Source organism: Equus przewalskii, chromosome 21 (genome assembly GCF_037783145.1).
Source record: "Equus przewalskii isolate Varuska chromosome 21, EquPr2, whole genome shotgun sequence".
NCBI lineage: Eukaryota > Metazoa > Chordata > Mammalia > Perissodactyla > Equidae > Equus > Equus przewalskii.
The window spans coordinates 33,705,263-33,724,679 of record NC_091851.1 but is presented as its reverse complement, the minus strand read 5'-3'; the positions used below and the strand labels follow the sequence as shown (position 1 = coordinate 33,724,679).

Sequence of the window (19,417 nt, the reverse complement as noted above, 5' to 3'; positions counted from 1 at the left end):
GCGTGAGCGGGCTTCAGGGGCCGGGCCGGAGGCAGAGCCCGGCCGGACGGCTGCAGCCTGAGCTCACAGGTGGCTGCAAGCCCGCGTCCCGGGCCGGGGTTTTCGGGCTGACCACGGCCCGGAGGGAACTCGGGTTTGTCCCGGGTGCTGGGGGGGAATTGCAGGAAAGCGCAGCTGGGCACGGCGGGGCGGGGGCTTCGGGCGGGGCGGGGGCTTCGGGAGGGGCGGGCCCGGGGCGGGCCCGGGGGCGGGGCCGGGCCCGGTTAAGAGGAGCGTGGCGGGCCGCCCGGGAAGCGTTCCGGCCACCCACCGTGCAGGGACCTTCGGCCTCCGGCGGAGAGCGCAGCGCCGCCGCGCACACCTGGCACCATGACCCAGACGCCGGCTTTCGACAAGCCCAAAGTGAGCGGGGGCGGGGCCTCGGGGTCCGGGGGTCTGCTTCCTTGTCTGGCTGGCGGGCCCAGGGGCGAAGTGGGCCCCTGCAGGCGCTTCCTTCCTTTAGTTCAGGCCCTTGCCCGCCTCCAGGCTGTCGAACGAGAGCCAACGAGGCAGGGAGGGTCCTGAATCCGGGGCGCCCCTAGCTGGCCTCCGAGTTCTGCTTCTGCCTCTGACTTAGACCATGTGGGTTTCAGTTTCACTAGATAGATCTCTCAAATGGGCTTCCAGCCCTGCCCTGAGCAGCTGTGTGAGCCTAGGCGTGGGGCTTGACTTCTCTGAACCGCACCTGTAAAATGGGGCCCAGTGTCCACACCTCTAGGCACTTAGTGCTGTGGACAAGGCATCCTGAGCGCTCAGTGAACAGTAACAGGTTTAGACTCCAACACTATGATTGCTTCATAAGCGGGGAAGAGCCCACATTGGTGGATGTGCCCAAGAATCATGAGCCATGCCGGGGAGGGGAGGGGAGGGTGGGGAGCAGGGCCCCCTCTCTCCACGCTAGGGGCAGAGGGGCTGGGTGGGCCCTGGGCCCTGGTAGAGTTCACTTGGGGCTAAGCCACAGCTGCTGGCTCTGGGGGATAACTTCCTGTCCCTCCTCCCACCAGCTGTGGTGCCTTGGGAATGGTGCGGTCAGGGAGGGTCCGGGCCCACTTGGCGAGCTTGGGAGCACTGGGATTCAGCCCAGGGAGGGGGGGGACCCAGGAATCCACCCAGCAGAGTGAATCAGCTAGTGGGGTTTGAGACAGCTGGGGGTCTGGGGAAGGAGTGAGCTTCAGTCGGCCTCAGCTTCCCTCTCCGAGAGACAGATGTGAGGGATGATGATGGCTACTACAAAGTGTTGGTGACAAGCCTGTGTGTGAGTTGGAGGGGAAGAGAGGGGACGCTCTGTGGAGTAAGCCCTGGCCCCCACTGCTGATGCCCCCACCACAGGGCAGATGTTCAGCTACTCCCTGCCAGATGTTTCAAGTGCGAGGGCAGCACTCCTGCCCCGACCTCATGCCTCCTCCACACCCCGTCTGGATGCCCCGTGCCCGGACATTAGTGCCTCTTCCCTTTGAAGGCTTTTTTTTTTTTTTTAATGCTTTTGAATTCTCTCTGCCTTTGGGCTGGGGAAGCATCTTACCCTGATATGAATCCTAAGACAGCAGACAAAGCCCCTTGATTGGGAATGAAATGGGAGTTATGAAGGTAAAAAGCAACACTTCTGTAGAACTTGCTGTATACGCCAATTTGATCCTTGCAACACGTTTATAATAGCCCCACGAGGGAGGGACTATTATCCCCATTTTTTTGGCTTCACCCAATCTTCTCCTCTGACTCAAGGTGGCAGATGCTTCTGCTCTCTGGGCCTCAGCTCCCACCCCTGGGAAATGAGCCCCACCTGCTTGTGGGAGGGTCCGGAAGTTATGGTTGATGCTTGCCAGGATACCCGCTGTGCACGTGAGGTGTGATAACTTTTATATTATCATGAGGCAGGAACGTGCCTGAGCTGGTAGGGGAAGCCAGAAGGAGCATGAATCTCGGAGCCCCTGTAACCAGAGCCAGCTCCTTGCCCTCCCGTGGGTGGAGCAGATAATAATGAGGATATTAGTATTGATAGCTGGGGCTTACCGAGTTATTGCTCCGTGCCAGGCACCATTCTGAACACGTTACCTGCATTAATTCACTTGATCCTAGCAGTGACTCTGCAAGGTAACTGATGTCATCTCATTTTATAGATGAAGAAACAGAGGCACAGAGAGGTTAACTAGACCCAAGATCACAGCTAGGAAGTGGCCCAGCTGAGCCCAGGGAGGCTGGCTTAAGAAATGCCGTGCCCCTAACCAGCTTCCCTGAACTGCCTCTGCAGAAGCCTTTGGGGCCGTGGAGATGCCAGAGCCCCAGGTGCAGGCCTCTGGGACAGGAGCCTCTGCTGGGCTCTCTGGCTTCTCATACTGACCACCAGGTGAGGCCCAGGACCTGGCCAGCTTTAAGAAGGCAGAGCGGGGCCGTGCTTTCCGGACCTTATGTGTACTCAAATCACCTGACTTCTGTTACTGTTCACACTGTGAGTCAGGAGGTCTGGGTGGGGCCTAAGATGCTGCACTTCTAACAAGCTCCCAGAGGATGCTGATGCTGCTGGTTCATGGACCACGCTTGGAGTAGCAAGACCCTAGGCAGCTGCCTACCTGGTTTGATTGTGTCATTCCATCAAATGCTTCCTGAGCACCTGTTGGGCCTTGGAGGAAGCACAAAGAGGGACAGAGGGATGGCCCTTATCAGCGTGTTTCCACAGGAGGGAAGGCTGGAAAACCCCGCAGGCCTCAGGAGTTCTTTGTCACGGAGGGCAGTGCTTGTCGCGTGCCTGTTATTGTAACAGTACTAACAGTGGCTGTCATCTGAGTGTTTGTGGGTACCAGGCACCTTCCGTGACTTATCTCACGGATTCCTCTGGACAGCTCAACAAGGCAGATGTCTTCATCTCATCTACAGATGAGGGAACTGAGCTGGAGAAGCGAAGTGACCTGCCCAAGGCTGCTCAAAAGCTGAGAGCCTCGAAGCTGTGGACTGGCGAGTGAGCTGGCTCGGGTCAGAACCGCAGGGTCTCAAAATTGCCCCTTCCTGATGCAGAGGCGAGTGGGAGCTAAGTCCCAGTGTACTTGCTTCTTTCTCATGTTTGAATGTTTGCTCCGGATCAGGTGCTGTTCTTATTGCTTTGCATATATTAACTCCCTCACTGCTCACAACCGTCCTCTGAAGTGGGTCCTATCATCTTCATTTACATATGAAGAAACTGAGGCTCAGAGAGGGGAAGGAACTTGCCAGTCACACAGCCGGAAAGCAGCAGAGCTTGCAGAGCTTGATGTGAACCCAGATCTCCCTAAAACTCAAGTCGAAGCTGTTAACTTTGCTGATTTGCCACTGCGCTTTGGGGTGGGTGTGGGGGCAGGAGTTAGAATCAGGGTGGCCTTGGGCTTCAGATGGACTGAGACTGGATCCCTTCCTGGCTCTTAGCAGCTGAGAGCTCAGGTGGACAATTCCCTGAACCCCAGCTCCCTTCTCTGTGAAATAGGCTGATAAAACCAAGGTCCTGGGGTCCCGGGGGAATCGATGTGCTGACTGGCTGGCAAGCAGCAGGCCCTCAGGTTTGTACATTCCCTCCCCCGGGCTGCAGTGGGTGATGGAAGTGGGGTGTCTGTGGTCACACAGTGAGGCGGGGGCGGCCAGCCAGCCTCCTGATTCCACATCCGGCCTCAGGGTGGGCTTGGCTCGGGCAGGAAGGGGCCCTGTGAGCTGGGAGAAACTTGTCCACTTGCCCAGTTGTCCTAGGGGGTGACCCTGGGGCAGGGGAGGGTAGGCCCGGGGCCTGGCTTTGGGAAGGAGTGAAGTTTGAGTCTGTACCGACCCGAGTGTTGGGCAGGCTCACCCGCATCCCCTAGGGCTCTGAGGCCCCAGAGCAGCAGGATGGAGAAAGAAAGAACCTCTGGTGTCCTTGTGACCACGGAAGGAGAACAGCAAGGAATTGAAACTAGTTGGGGCCAGGCTGACTGGGCCCACTTTTCAGCTGGGGGGCGCTTGAGTGAGTTACTTAACTGCTCTGTGCCTCAATTTCCTGGCTGTAAAATGGGAATCATACTCGTATTCACCCCACGTAAAACACCAAGTGCAGACCTGGCCGGGGGCGGGGTGGGGGGGGCCCGCCAATGCTAGCTGCCATTCATCAACATCCTCCACCTGTTTACTCATCAGTCTGCTTAGATTTGAGCAGCACTGACTCAGCACTAATGTGCAGGAGGAAGGGAGTGTATCGTGTGCGCTGATATGCAGGAGGAAGGGAGTGTATCGCGTGCGGTTGTGGCCTCTGGCTTTAGGGTCAACCAGCTTACTGACTGGGCTCTAGGGCAAGTTCCTTCATCTCTCTGAGCCTCAGTCTTCTATAAAATGGATAACTGTGCTGAGTTCCTAGGCTGTTGCCATGCAGGATGTCCCCCTTGGTGAAGACTCACCTTGCCTTCCTGAAACCTCTGGGGAAGCTCACAGCAGCGGCAGCTGAGAGCTCAGTCAGGCCCTGAGTCAGCAGGAGGCCCCAAGGGACTGCGGGGCCCTTCAGCTCTGCACCTCGGAGCTACAGGAGCCCAGGTGGCTGACCACAGAGGACTTCCTGGAGGAGGTGTGGCTGAAACAATTTGTCAGCCCTGGGGCTGCTCTGTCTTCTGACCTCGCCCCAAAAGTCTGCAGCGAGGCCACAGGGGCATGAGAGCACTGCCCAGCTCATTGCCAAGAGCAGGGCGGAGAAGGGGAGGGGACATCTGCCTGAAAGTGGGCCCCCATGGCTCATCCAGGTTCTGAGTGCGGTGCCCAGGTTATGGGGGCTGGTCAAGAAACCCTGGCTACTCTGCCTTGACCAGGTTCTCTGCGAGGCCCGAGGGGGTAGGTCAGCCCCTTCCTCAGAGCAGGGAGAGGACGCAGCACTGCTGACAGCGAACAGGGAGAGGAGGAAACCAACACTTGGTCATTCAACACCTACTGAGCACTTTTGCTGTGCCAGGCACTGTCCTAGGTGCTTTCCGTCTGCCCAGGTGCGCCACACACCGCTGAGCTCGTTGTACTGAGCACCTACCGTGTTTGGCGCCACTGTGCCTCCCTGTCATCCTTGTCTCCCTCTGCACCGCCGCCTCAGCTCTCTGCCTTCTGCTCTGGCTTCCCTCCAACCCATTCTCCACACAGCAGCCAGAAAAAGCTTTTAAAAGGTGACTCCCCATTTTAAAACTCTAGTGGATTCCTTAAGTGTGACCCGTGAGATCTCCCTGACTTACTCTCTGGCCTCATCTCTCGCCACCAACCTCATTCTCTGCGCTCGAGCCGTTTCCCTCACAGCTCCCTGATCCAGACACTTAGCACGTGCAGCTCCCTCTGCCTGGAACCATTCTCTCTCCCTCCTTCCTTCTCCCTGACACTAACTCTTCCTCTATTTGTCTCCTTCTCAAAGTGATCTTTTCTGGACACACTTTCTAAATCGCCCCCCTGCTGTGGATGTTTTCTTTTTCTCATGACACTTGGTGCATTTTCCCAGCATGATCTATAACTATGAGTTCAGAGAGGTGTGTTTGCTTGTTGTCGGCGGGATAGGCTGCGGTGCGCTGTGGTAGCCAACATCCCCAGATCCGCAGGGCCTCAAACAGCCGAGGTAGGCGTCGTTCCTGCTCACGCCGTGTGTCCATCACAGGCCTTCAGTGTGGTTTCTCTTCCTCAGTCATTTGGGGACCCAGTCAGATGGGTGACACCATCCTGAACATTGCCAGTCGCTGTGCCAGAGTGGAGAGAGGGCTCTGGGGAGTCTGGCATTGGCATCTAAATGCTTTGGCCAGGAGGAGCCATGGAGGCCCACCGAGTTGCAGGGGGCAGGGCAGGGCAGCAGAGACAACCGCCCCGATTCATTGCCTGACTTTCCTACTCCGAGGCTCCGCCGCCAGGCTTGATTTTCACCTTCTGACTTCTCCTGGCTGCTCGGTGACGTCACGCAGCTCTTCACCCAGCTTCCGTCTTCCCCATCGACGTTTAAACGTGCTCAAGTCATTCCCACCTTGAGACACAGCTCTCTTGACCCACACCCACCTCCAGCCCCATCCCAGGTTCCTTCTCCGCGTTCAGGGGTGAAGTTCTTGAAAGAGTGGTCTGAACTGGCTCCGTTTTCTTACCCTGCTCCAGTGTGGGTTCTGTCCCCTCCGGCCTCTGGAATGATTCTAGGGCAGTGGTTCTCAACTTGGCCCCGTGTTTTTATTTTTAAAGTGGATTATTTAAAAAACAAATGGGCTGGCTGGTGGCGCAGCAGTTAAGTGCGCACGTTCTGCTTCGGTGACCCAGGGTTCACCAGTTTGGATCCCTTGTGCAGACATGGCTCCGCTTGGCAAGCCATGCTGTGGTAGGCGTCCCACGTATAAAGTAGAGGAAGATGGGCATGGATGTTAGCTCAGGGCCAGTCTTCCTCAGCAAAAAGAGGAGAATTGGCAGCAGATGTTAGCTCAAGGCTAATCTTCCTCAAAAAAAAACCCAAAAAACAAACACCACAAAAAAACATGTCCCCAGGCCCACCTCCAAGGATTGTGATTTAATTGATCTGGGGTGAGCCCAAGCATGGGTAACTTTGTGAAGCTTCCCCAGGCCTCCTGATGGGCCTCTGGGTGGAGAACTCCTCCCAGGGTCCCCGTGCCCAGCGGCCTTAGCCCCAGGGACGTTTCTGCTCTCCTCCTCCTCCACCCCTGGCAAGAACCAACGGTATTTGTTTCCTGTAGCTGCTGTAACAAATGACCACACCCTGAGCAGCTTAAAACAACAAACTTATTTTCTGTCGGTTCTGAAGGCTCAAGTCCACGGCTCTGGGGGAGAATCGACTTGGTGCCACTTCCAGCTTCTCGGGACTCTGGGCGTTCCTTGGCAGCATCGCTCCAGTCTGCCTCCTGTCCCGTTGCTGCTTCCTCTTGTGTGTGTAGGTTTCAAACAGCCTGCCCTCCTCATAAGGAGGCAGGAGATTGCATGCAGGGCCCGCCCAGCTAATCCGGATAAACTCTTCTCGAGATTCTTAATCACGTCTTTTGCCTCCTAAGGTAATTCAGGTTCTGGGGATTGGGACATACACGTCTTTGGGGGGCTACCATTCAGCCTACACCTCGCGGGGGGCCACTCCTCCTTGAAACCTGGTGGCCCCTTGCCTTCTGCGCGCCACACGTTCCAGTTTCCTTCCCGCCTCTCTGGCGACTCTTCCCAGGGCTCCCTCTCCTCTGTAAGGCCCTGGGGTGCTGGCGCTCGTCAAGGCTTTGTCCCAGGCCCTTTCCTCGACATGCCCTCCTGGGTGAGCTCACTCGAGACCACAGCCTCGGTCATCCATGTTCTTGCTACATCTCCAGCCTCAGTCTCCCTGAGAGCTCCAAACCCTCATGTCCATTGGCTCCCTCCCTTTCCGTTTGGAGGTCTCACAGGCATCCCTGTGTAACTGCTCGTGCCTCTCCCTGCACCCCACCCCTCCTGATGCCCTTTGCACTGGGTCTTCTTCCCGAGTTCTCTGACTCAGCGTGGGAATCACTACCCACTCGGGTCCAGCCTGAAGCCTCATCCTAGACGCTCCTGTCCACCTGCTTTTCCACATCTGCCTCGCCACCCTGGCCCGAGGCACTGTCACCTCTCCTAAACTTGCCCGCAGGAGCCTCTCTGGTCTCACTGCGAGTCGTCCTCTTCAGCTTCAAACCTCGTCACGGCTTCTCTGCACGCTCAGGAGAAAACCCGCCTGCTCCTCGAGGCCCACACGGCCCTCCCTTCTCTGAACCCGTGCTTCAGTTCCTCACACGCACGTCCTCTCCCACCACACGACCTTTGCACACGCTGCTCCCTCTGCCTGGGCTGGCCTTCCTGCCTCCGCCTCACCTCTGCCCGCTTGGCCCCTCTCCATCCTTCTGATCTCAGCTCGAGCTCTGCTTTCTCGGGAAGCCACTGTTGGCCCGCTGGCTGGGTCAGTCCTTTTGTTTGTTACCTCTCTCAGGACCGTGTGTGCACATCCTGAGGGATTGTCTTGGCTCGTGATTGTACATTTATCAATGTGACACTTAACGTCTCCCTTTCTGGACTGTAGGCGTCACAGGAGGGGCACTGTGTCCCTTTATCTTACCTCTGCATTCCTACCGCCAGCAGGGCCGCGACAGTTTGGTGAATGAAGGATTCTGAGTTGAGGCTGAAGTATTTACTACACGTCAAGCACTGGTCTAAGCACACTACAGTCACGCGCCACATAGCGTTCCTGGCAATGATGGACCACATAGGTGATGGCGGTGCCATAAGGTCGGGACCATGGAGCCTGGGTGTGTAGTAGGCTCCGCCATCTAGGTTGGTGTAAGTGCACTCTGTGATGTTTGCACAGTGATGAAATGGCCTAACGACGCAGTTCTCAGAATGTGGCCCTGCTGACACCTTGATTTTGGACTTCCAGCCTCCAGAACTGTGAGAAAATGGTTCTGTTTTAAGCCACCTGATGTGTGGTATTTTGTTTCGGCAGCTACAGGGAACGAATACGGTCGGTTTCTGCCAGAGGTGGAGGGTAGGAGAGCAGAAACATGTCCCTGGGGCTAAGGCCACAGAATGCTGGGACCCCTGGGGCAGGGGCTCGCAACCCAGCTACCCATTAGGAGCCTCCGGGAAGCTTTGGAAAGTTACCCACACTGGGCCCACCCCAGGTCAATTAAATCATAATCCTTGGAGGTGGGCCCGGGCCCAGGTTCTTTGTTTTGCTTTGTTTTAAATTATCTGCTTGTTTAAAATACATGTGTGCATGCGTAGCACGCACACACACACACGCATCCATGCACACACAACACATGGAGCCAAGGTTGAGAAGGCTGCCCTAAAGGAACCATTCGAGAGGCCAAGGGGGCAGGACCCATAGAGGAGCAGGGTAAGGAATAAGTGGAGGTAAGGAAACGGAGAAAGTTCATTCTTTCAAGAATTTTACGCCTGAAGGGGGAGAAAGGGCCTAGGACGGGGCTGGAGGTGGAGGCGGAGGTGGGTCAAGAGAATTGTGTGTTTTTAAGGTGGGAATGACTTGGCATCGTTAAGCGATGCGTGACTGTGCGTTAACACGGTTAAGCCTCAAGGAACCGTAGGAGGAAGGCACGTTGTCCTCCCCATTGGACAGATGAGGACGCCGGAGCACTGCAAGTGAAGCAACTGTCCCCAGGGGTGAGTGGAGGAGTCAGATTCCAGCTCTAACCACAATGCTTCGCTGCCTCTCTGGCTGAATCCAACCCACGGCCATGTGAAGGTTAAGGATACGAAAATGGAGGTTCAGAGAGGTGAGGTCACCTCTTCAAGGTCACACAGCTGGTCGGCAGTTCCCTGGACTGGAAGCTTCTGTGCTCCCAATGCTGAGCATTTTTTGAGAACCCAATACACATTTGGCTGGGTGGGCCTTGAACTCATTTTGTCAGGGAATCCATAACTAACTTGACTCCGAGTCTGGGTAGCGTGCTGCTCTGTCCTTTGCTGGCTGGATGACTTCCAGAGAGATCTGATTACTCAGATGTCCTGCTGATAGGAGGGCTGGGTGGCTCTGTTCCTGCCGTGTCCCTGGCCCCAGGCTGGGTTTCCTCTGCAGGAGGCAGCTCTTTATGTGCTCCCGGGATGCCCTTGGGCCAACAGCTCCCTGACCACTCCCTCCCTCCCCAGCCAGGGCAGCCACTTTCTTGTCCAAGTCCCCAAGTGCCAGAGAAGGCACCACCCTGGGGGAGATGTCAATTGAGAGTTTTCTGGATCTCTCTCCCCCTGGCGGGGGAGCATTTCCTCCGTGACCTGGAATGGGCGGATGGCAGAGTCGCTTTCCCATTGTCTCCTAGTGTCGGCTGTGCTTCTCTTAACAGCTCACGGAAAACAACGGGCTGTTTCCTGTGGGCCACGCGTGTCCACTACACTGTATTTTTAAAGCTGTGCAGTTGTTCTTGGACAGGGAGGTGGTCTTTCCTGCTGCTTTTCAGTTGAGGAAATAGGTTCAGAGAGATAAGCGTGTTATCTAGGATCACACAGCAGGAGAAGGGGCAGAGCTGGGAGCCCAAGCCTGACGGGGTTGTCTCCACAGTCCCTGTGCTTACACTCTTGGTTTTGTGTGCGGGGTGGTGCCCGTGGGGCTGAGCACGTGGGAGGTGATCGCTAAGTTGGCCACAGATCGATGCCGTTTCTAGAGCACTGGAGAGGTCTTGTGTGGCCTGGTACTGATTCCTGGTAAGCTATGCTTAAGTAACACCTGCTTTTGAAAATGGAGCCTGATTTTTGAATTGCACTGTGTTATTCACTAGTCCAAGAAGTCAGGTCAGCCCTTTTTGTTCAAGTTGGATTTTGTTGAGTGAGTTGGGTGAGAGCAGCATCGGCCACTGTGGTGGCTGGGGGCTCTGTAGTTCCTACGGGACCATGGCTGGCCTCATGTTTAAGACCACCAGCTTCAGAAATGGGCTGGGGTTAGAATTCCCATCTGCCACTTAGCAGCTGTGGTGGAGAGCAAAGGCACTGGGTTGGGTTTCTGCTTCCATCACTTGCTTGCTGTGTGGCCTTGGACAAGTTAGTTAACCTCTCTGAACCTCACTGGTCTCAGCTAGGAAAGATAGAGATTACAGTTAAATCCACCCTACGGACAAGGATCACACGAGATGGTGTGTGTGAGGAGTCTGGTGGTGTATGTGAAGCGTCCTGTAAGTGGTGACCAGTGGTTATCATGGTTTGTACTAACACGAACCCTCTCACGGGTGCTTCAGGCCTTCATGGAGGTGTGTGTTCTCATCTCTCTCTTCCCTCTGCCCCTGCAGGTGGAACTGCATGTCCACCTGGATGGAGCCATCAGGCCCGAGACCATCTTATACTATGGCAGGTGAGTCCGTGGATGAGAGGCCTTCCTCCCCAGGATTTGGGCGGGGTCCACGTTGGACGAAGAAGCCTCTGGAGAATTCCAGGGTCGGTGCTCCTTCCTGTATCCCTGTGGGATCAAGCCAGCCCCCAGCCAGAAGAGGGGGTGTGTGGGGACACGGGGACCTCAGCCCTGAGCTGGAGACCCACAGCCCAAGTCTTCTGCCTTCTGTGCCTTGGACTCTTGTCCTCTAGCTGCCAGGTGAGCCAGGAGGAGCTTGCCTCACCTTGCACACCTGCGCACACGTACACACACGTGGAGGCAGTTCCCAGAGCCGAAGCGGTCACTGTTTTTTGACTTGGTCAAGAGCTCGTGGCAGGTGACACTCCCACACAAGATTCTGGTACACATTTGCTGAACATCTCCCAGTGCTGGGCCGGGCCCTCTCCTTGAGTCAGCGATTTAATCCCTCCCCACCTGGAGGAGGCAGGTGTTGCTGTCTCCATCTCCCTGAGGAGAGAGCAGGCTCAGAAGTGAAGGCAGTTGCCCAAGGCCACATGACAAGGAAATAGGATGGTCAGTGACCCCGCATGGTCTGACCCCGAAGCTCTTCCTGCACCATCATGGTGGTAACCTACTGGGAGGCGTGGAGAGCTGGCTCCCCTCTCTGGGCCCAAACCCCTCATCTTCCAAATGAGAAGGCACCTCCTGCCTCAGCTCTCGTGGATGCTGCTGGGCCCAAGGGTCCCCAGGGCCCCCCAGTAAGGGAGATCCACCCCTCCCTCCCCCACCTCAAGGGCTCATCATGGCCCCTCTCTTAGGTCCAGCACTTAAGAACAGGGACTTTGGGGGCCAGTGGATCTGGATTCAAATCTGGACACATTGTTTCCTCGCTGTGGCCTTGGCCTCGGTAGTTTGAGGATTAGAATAGGGCCTTCCTCCAGAGCTGACCTGGGAGATGGGGCCCCTCCTCCACTCCACCCCGCCTCTCCCTCAGCAGACGGTGTCCTTCCTGTATTTACCCAACGTTCATTTTGTTTGGAGCTGGGAGGGCTCCACCTCTCCCTCATTGCCTTGAGCAGCTCAGCTCTGGACCCAGATTTGGACGCTCTGCTCCCTAAGCCAGAATCGCCTCGGTGAGCCTCAGAAGGGAATTGGGAAATCCTGGGAATTTGCCCCCAATTCCTGGGAGCATCTTTTCCAAGCCCCTGAGAGAGTACTGGCGAGAACACTTGTCTCCATCTCATCGTACTTCCACTGACCTTTTTCTGCCCTAGGAAGCAACAATTGATTTAACTTCCATTTAACTATATAAGAATATTAGCATTTACTGCATGCCAAGCATCGCTTTAAGCGCTGTACCTGGGTTAACATAACTGAGTCCTCATGACAGCTTGTGAGGTAGGTCTGTAATTATCTCCATTTTATGGATGAGAAACTGAGTCCTGATAGGTGAGGCTACTTGTCCAGTAAGCACAGGTGTGACCCTGAGTCCATGCCTGGACCCTTACCCTGCCAGCTGGAGGTAAGGTGAAGTCATGTAGGAAAAATGCTTACCCAGGGCTGAGCGTGCTAAGTGATCCATCAGTGTCATTTGACCATGATAGCATTAACTACAACATATGACTCTGGCTAAATGGGGTGAAGCCATTGGTTTCCCTCTGCCTGTCCTTTGCCCATGTCAAGCCACTGACCTTTGCTGCAGGCCCCTAATGAGGCCATTAGGGCAGGTCGCTAGCCACCAAGATGAGATCTAATTGCTGTGCTCGTTAGGGGGTCATAGGGCACTCATTAGCGGAGCAAGAGGCCAGAATGTCTGGGGTGGGGTGGAGGGAAGAAGGGAAGGAGATGCCAGTGTAGGCGGCCGGTTGGATTTCCCCTATTCCATGTCGCCTCGGTGTCCGGGGAGCAGTCTAGGCCCTGGAGGAGGGGGTGGCTGCCAGCTGGAGTTTGATCTCGAGGTCAGCAGGAGGGGGACCTGGGAGTTGGCCAGATTCAGATATGGACACCCATAAACACGCTGGAGGACGCCGGGTGGGGCCAGGGCTGGGAGGGAAGCGGGGGCATCTGGCCTCTGAGCTCTCTGCCTCCAGGCCAAATCAGTGGCCCCTTTTCTGCCTCAGTCGACTGTTCTCACTTGTTTCTTCTTCCTTCAGCTCTGCGATTCCATCCTCCCCGGGGCCTTCTTCCTCCTCTTTCTCAAGCTCCTTCACGCCCTGTCGGCTCTTTCTCCAAAGCACATTCTGAATCTGGTCACTCGCTCCTCTCTGTCACCACCCAGGCCTGAGCCCCCAGCATCCCTCATCTGAGCTATTACAGAGGCCTCTTGACTGGTCTCCAGGTGTCTGCTCTGTCCTCCTCCATCTGCGATCCCCACACTACTGTAGTCAGAACAATGGTCTTAAAACACAGTCTGATCAGCTCACGCCCTTATTCAAAACCCAACAACACTCCCATCTTGCTCAGGGTCAAAGCCAAAGTCTGCATGTGGCCCCTAAGTCCTACAAAGCCCTCATTAACTCTCTGACCTCTTTTACTACTCTTTGCTTAGCCACACCGGGTGTTTCTCAAACATGCTAGACCTAGTAAACAGAGAGATTGGGTAACTTTCCCAAGGTCACACAGCCTTTATAGCAGAGCTGGGATTCAATCCCAGGCCGTTTGGCTTCAGAGTCAGCTGTCTTTCCCAGGACACATAAGTAGCCTCATTTGTTTCCCTCTCCACCCTCGGAAAGAAATCCTTTTCCTGAGAGGGACGTGGCGGTCCACAGAGGGGAGAGCTCTTGCCCATGGTGATATGGCACCCACAGGAGGGAGATGGACTTTGAACTCCAAAACCTGAGCTCGTCCTGCTCACTGGGCTCCTTGTAGGAGCATCGCCTACTGTGATGTTATGCTACCGGAACAACTTAACTGCCAAGGCGGGCAAAGGGCTGGACAGCGCCCCAGGGCGTGGCTGTGCTGACTGGGCGAGAGGGCACCCTCTAAGAACTGAGCTTGGCCCCAGGAGGAGCCCCGGCTGCTGTGAGTGGCTGTTGTGGCAGCAGGACCCAGGGCCCTAGAACAACAACTTCCTGCCTCAACTTTGGGCCCCAGGCAGGAGCGTTCCGGCTCAGTCTGAGCAGCTTCTGGAGGCCAAGGCCTGTGTCACGCTGCATGGAGAGTCTGTGCTGTTTGTCCCCTAGTGGGACCACTGTGGGAGCTCTCCATCTTCTGCTCTGGTTTCCCTCTGACCTGACCCTCACATGGCAGCCAGAAGGAGCTCGTAAAGTAAATTTTTTCATGCTGCTCCCCTGAGAAAAATCCTTGAGTGGCTTCCTGGTGCTTTCAGGATAAAGTCCCCACTCCTGTGAAGCCCGCCCTCTGGTCCTTGACCCGTCATCCACCGCTGACCCTGCCTGCCCTCCCATTCCCTCACTGAGTCTGTGGAGCCCTTGGCCTAGGCTCTTCCCCTGCCTGGAACCCTGTTCCTGCTCCCTCCTTCTCTCTTCCCCTCTCTAGCTCTCCTGCTTAAATGTTACCTCCTCCGAGAGGCCTTCCCAGGCCACTCTGGGGGTGGGGGGGGGGGGGGGCGGTGAAAAGAGCTTTCTTGGTGGCTGTTGAGAGAGGTTGGGAGAAATATTTAGAAAGTAAAATAGGATTTGGGGACCAGCTGTTGGTGGGCAAGGGAGCCAGAGTGTGGGGGAGGCCCCATCTCTGGTCTGGGCAGCTGCGTGGACGGAGGAGCTGTATTTGGAAGTGTGGAGCCTGGGAGGGGGAGGGAGGTGGCTCATGTGCCCTGCCTTTCAGAGGTGGTCAGACACACGGGTCTGTCTGAGTCACTGCCATCCATCCAGCGCCCAGCACATCATAGGCCCTCAGACGTTGGTGTGTAGAGGGAGAGAATTGGAAAGTGGGGACCTGTGGATCCTCAGTTGAAATCCATGACAGGAGATGACATCTGGGCAGGAAGAGAAAGAGTCTGGAAGACAATGGTCAGAGGAAGAGCGCCACCAGGAGCAAAGGGGTCATGGGAACTGGAAGAAGACCATCGGGCGAATCACGCACAATGGGCCCAGGGCAGATGTGGCCGCCATGGTTGGCAGTGTGGCAGCCAGAGACTCAGTGTCGCCTCCTCTGCCTTCCACCCACTGGCTCCCAGAAAGATATTCAAACTGTGGTATTGAACAACTGGCGCACGCTCTGCAGAGGCCACGGTTCCTGGGGACGGCCTCGTGAGGGCAACTCTGGGGCAGGGTGGCCAGCCGTGCGCACTGAGCATCTGACCTCTGGGTTCCAGAACGGTACCAGAGCTGCCATCTCCCCCATGGTGTCTCCCGGGGACGGGGGGCCAGAGAGGGACCACAGCGGGCGGACTGGTAGGCACCAGGGTGACCCCTTGGTGGTATCTGCTGAGCACCTGTAGGGCCTAGAGCCACCAGAGGGGAAGGGGGCAGACTTTAGGGGCTCAGGGAACAGGTATTCATGCAGGGACACATCCTAGCACTTTAATAAGGGAGATATCCAAGGACCTGAACACTATTTGGTCACACTTCCATTTCTTTGGCGATTTCCTTCCTTCTCTCTTCTCATCTTCTGGATAACGATGCTTGAACCTCCTGACTTAATCCTCTAACTTTCTTAACCGTCTGCTCCTGTTTTTTATCTTCTAGTCTTTTCTACTTGCTAGAGGATCTTCTCGCCTTTGTTTTCCATTCCTTTTATTATATCCTGACAGTTGCTGTCATATTCTTTTAAATTTCCAAGAGTTCTTTCTTAGCCTCTGAATGTCCCCTTTTGAAAAAGGGGTAGTGGTATTTTAAGGATGTACATCTTCTTGTCCTCTTGAGGGTGTTTTAGGGTCTTCTCTTCTCTCATCGTTTGTTCCCTGAGTCCCTTTCATTGCCTTTTGTCCCTCATGGTAGAAGCACTTGTTCTGTGTCAGGTGTTCTTTGCCTGTCCCTTTATCTTAAAAGTGGGGAAACTGAGGCCCAGGGTGACCTGTGAGTCAGGGTGGAGCGTGCAGAAGCAGGAGCCAGCCCCGCCTCGCACCTGCTGCCTTAGCTCGGGTAGGCAGAGAGCTGATGACGGGAAAGGGCTCCGGGCCAGAGGGCCGTTCTGGGAAAGTCCTTCCTGTGTGATGGCCGCAGTCCAGCCGCAGGCGGGAGGCTGTGGGCAGGGAGGGGAGAGAGCTCTGAGGTGACGGCCAGCTCACCCGGCCCTCTCCTGGCACGCTGGGCCAGGCAAGGCTCTGTGATGTGCCGGCCAGATGGAGGGCGGAGAAGGGAGGTCTGGCCCCTGCCCCTCCCCCCGCCCTGGGCATGACATGTTGCAGATATTGCCCCTGATAACCCCTGACCTGGCAGAGGACCAGCGGCTCTCCCCCTACCTGGGGCTGAGGAGGAAGTCATGCACTTATCCTGGCACATTCCCCGTCCCCAGGTGTGTGTGTGTGTTCATGCGCACAAATGGATTTAACCCCTGTGTGACCCCTTGAGATTTGCTGGCTGGTCATGGTCTTGGGGACGGGAAGCACTGGAAGGATTCTGGTCCTGGTTCTGTACGCCCTGGGCCTCGGTTTTCCTATCTGCCCACTGGGAGGGGTTGGGTGAAGACCTCCTGGTGTCCTGCCTTGTTTTCCGAGGAGGCTGGGCTCTGGGTCTGTCGGGTCCTGCCCAGGGCAGCCCACCACCCACGTTGTCTGATCCCCAGGAAGAGGGGGATCCCCCTCCCAGCCGACACAGCAGAGGGGCTGAAGAACGCCATCGGCATGGATGAGCCGCTCAGCCTCCCGGACTTCCTGGCCAAGTTCGACAGCTACATGCCAGCCATTGCGTGAGTCGCCCCCGTCTCCCCCCACCCCAGGGCAGCATTGACCCCTGTGCCCGTGGGAGGCTGCCAGCCCCGGCCTGCACTTCAGCCTGTTGGGGGAGAGGGCTCTGACACCCCAGCTCTGCTTCTCACCATCGTGTGTATTTGTGTAAATCTCTCCATGCCTTTGGGCCTTGGTTTTCCCTTCTGGAAAGTGGGTGTGATGGACTGAGATTCTGTCAACTTCTACAGAGAAGTGACAGAACGTGGGCTGAGAACACAGATCCTAGGATCAGACTCTTCTGTGAAATACCTGTGATGTCGGGCACATTTTCTCTCTCTGGGCTTCAGTTCCCTCACCTCGACAATGGGCTGATTGGGACAATGGGTGATCCTACTTACCTCTGAGGCCTGGGAAGAGGACACTGCCCTCAGCAAGCCCCTCTTACTGTGAAGACGATGGCTCGCTTTATTGACAGCCTGGCGCTAGTTCTCTCCTGTTACCTCTTAGTCCTTCTTTTTTTTTTTTTTTTTTTGAGGAAGATGAGCCCTGAGCTAACTAATGCCAATCCTCTTCTTCTTGCTGAGGAAGACTGGCCCTGAGCTAACATCCGTGCCCATCTTCCTCTACTTTATATGTGGGATGCCTGCCACAGCATGGCTTGCCAAGTGGTGCCATGTCCACTCCTGGGATCCAAACCAGCAAACCCCGGGCCGCCGAAGCGGAATGTGCGCACTTAACCACTGCGCCACCTGGCCGGCCCCAGTCCTTCTATTTTTTAATCGCAGAATATCTTACATATGGAAGAATGTAATATGTATAGAGCTCACGGAATTATACTTCTGGTAGTTGTCAAAAGGCTTGCCAAGTGGACACACTGCTCTTTTGCAGAGGAGGAAACCAAGGTTCAAGGAAGTGAAGGAGCTTGCCCGAGACCACAAAGCTGGCAAGGGGTGAAGCCCAGATTCTTGCCCCAGTGCCACCTCACCCTTCCTGGCACGAGGCAGAGTTTCCCAAGGCAGGCAATCATCGGGCGTTGGCAGTCAGTGCTGCAGGAGCTCAGGAGGGGGAAGAGGCTAAGGGGCTGGGACCAGTCAGGGAAGGCTGCCTGGAGGCGGAAATGCGGACTGGGCCTTGTGGGGAGAGGGTGTGATACGGTCCAGAGGGCTAGGCCTGAGGAAGGGTTTGGAGGACCAGTGGAGATGATGGAGGCCGTTGGCTAGATAAGTGGCAGGACAGGCATAGGGAGTCCTGGGGAAGGAAGATTGTGCACCAAGGCTGCTGGCTTCTTGCTAGCAGGAATCTTTGGGGCACAGTGTAGAAGGCACCAACTGCCCCATCCTTGCCGCTGGTAAGGAGACACTAGCATGTGCGAGTGCCTCCCTGCTGCCTCTCCCCCAGCACCCCTACCAGAGCGTACGTACAGGTGGATCCTGTACAGGCCGAGGTGCCTCTCCCACACCGCCCGCAAGGCTGCTCCTGTTTCTCTGGCCACAAGATGGAAGAGGCCTAGCTCCCTGAAGGCCCAAGCTGGCCAGGCTGTTAGACGTTGTCATCTTCAGAGCTGCCTGGCCTTCAGGCCACGGCCTCTGATGTTCTGACCTCCCTGTCTGCTTGTCACCATTCGCGGGTGTCAGATGAGAGCCCTCATCTCCTGCCACTCGCCCTTTGCTTGCCCCTCTCCAGTCATATCAGCCTCCTGTGACATCTCGGACACCAAGTGCACCCCGGACCTCGGGTCCTCTGCACTTGCTGTTCCCTCTGCCTGGAATGCTGATCCGGTAGATGCCCCACGGCTCGCTTCCTCACCTCCTTCACAGCTCAAATGTCCTCCCTGGCTGTACTACTGGCAATGGCAGTGCCTTCCCAGCCGCTGTGCTGTGCCCCCTCCCCTGCTGTATTTGTGTCCATAGAAATTCGCACCATCTGCCCTGCTGTCTGTTTTGTATTTTACTTGTTTACTTGCTTGTCTCTCTTGCTAGACTGTGGGCTCCTTGTCACCTTGTTTGCTGTGTCATCTGTTCCTAGGACAGGGCCGGCCACCGTGTGCAGTGACTGAGCCCCCCGCTGTCAGGGAGGTCGGGCCACCAGGTGGGAAGGAAGAGGAGCGCCAGCTCCCCTGCAGCGGCGCTGAGACCCAGGGTCCAGGCCCTGACCCCGCCCTCAGGGCTTTCCTTGCAGGAGAGGCCGGAGCTCCTCATCTGCATCAGCAGCGGCACCCTGGCTTCCAAGGACGCTCCTCCTGGGAGGCCGGTTCCGCAGCGCAGGGCTCCTGGGGCGCTTGCACACCCTCCCTCACACACTCTGCGTCCTAGTAACCTAATTCCTCTCTCCTCTTCACGGTGGAAACTTCCAGCTAGGCACGGCCCACTGTCATTTGGTCAAGACTCACAGTAGCCCTTGCAGGTTAACTTGCGCCTGGCTTCTGGAGCCAACACACAGAAATAGTGACTAAAATACTTTGAGCACTTGTCTGCTCTGCTCCAAGCACTGGCCTGAGTGAGTTTTATGAGTTTTAATTCATTTGTCCTCACAATAACCCTTTGATGTAGGGGTCAGAGAGGGTGACTAACAGACCAGGAGTCACACAGCAGATAAACATGGGAACTAGGATTCAGGTCTGAGTCCCAGGTGTCTTCCATCTCAGAGTTTCATTGTCCATCTGTGTCTTTTTCTCTCTCTCATTTTTTCAGTCTCATTGGGGTATAATTGACAAATAGGAACCAATATATTTAAAGTGTACAACTTGATGATTTGGTAGAGATACAAACTGTGAAATGATCACAATCAGGCTAGCTGACATCTGTCACCTCACATGGTTACCTTTGTGTGAG

At 56.0% G+C, this 19,417-nt stretch overlaps 1 protein-coding gene across 2 annotated transcripts in view; it reads left to right on the top strand.

Moving 5' to 3' along the window:
• The first annotated feature begins 226 nt into the window (after positions 1-226).
• The window catches only part of ADA (adenosine deaminase), a 28,084-nt gene continuing 8,893 nt past the window's right edge, over positions 227-19,417 (top strand). Inside the window, exons 1-3 of one of the 2 annotated variants that reach the window (XM_008515560.2) lie at positions 227-402; positions 10,755-10,816; positions 16,484-16,606. In XM_008515560.2, the coding sequence (XP_008513782.1) occupies positions 370-402; positions 10,755-10,816; positions 16,484-16,606 (218 nt within the window). In that variant the 5' untranslated portion in view covers positions 227-369. The remainder of the gene's footprint in view (positions 403-10,754; positions 10,817-16,483; positions 16,607-19,417) is intronic. The other variant, XM_008515568.2, reaches the window with a different exon arrangement.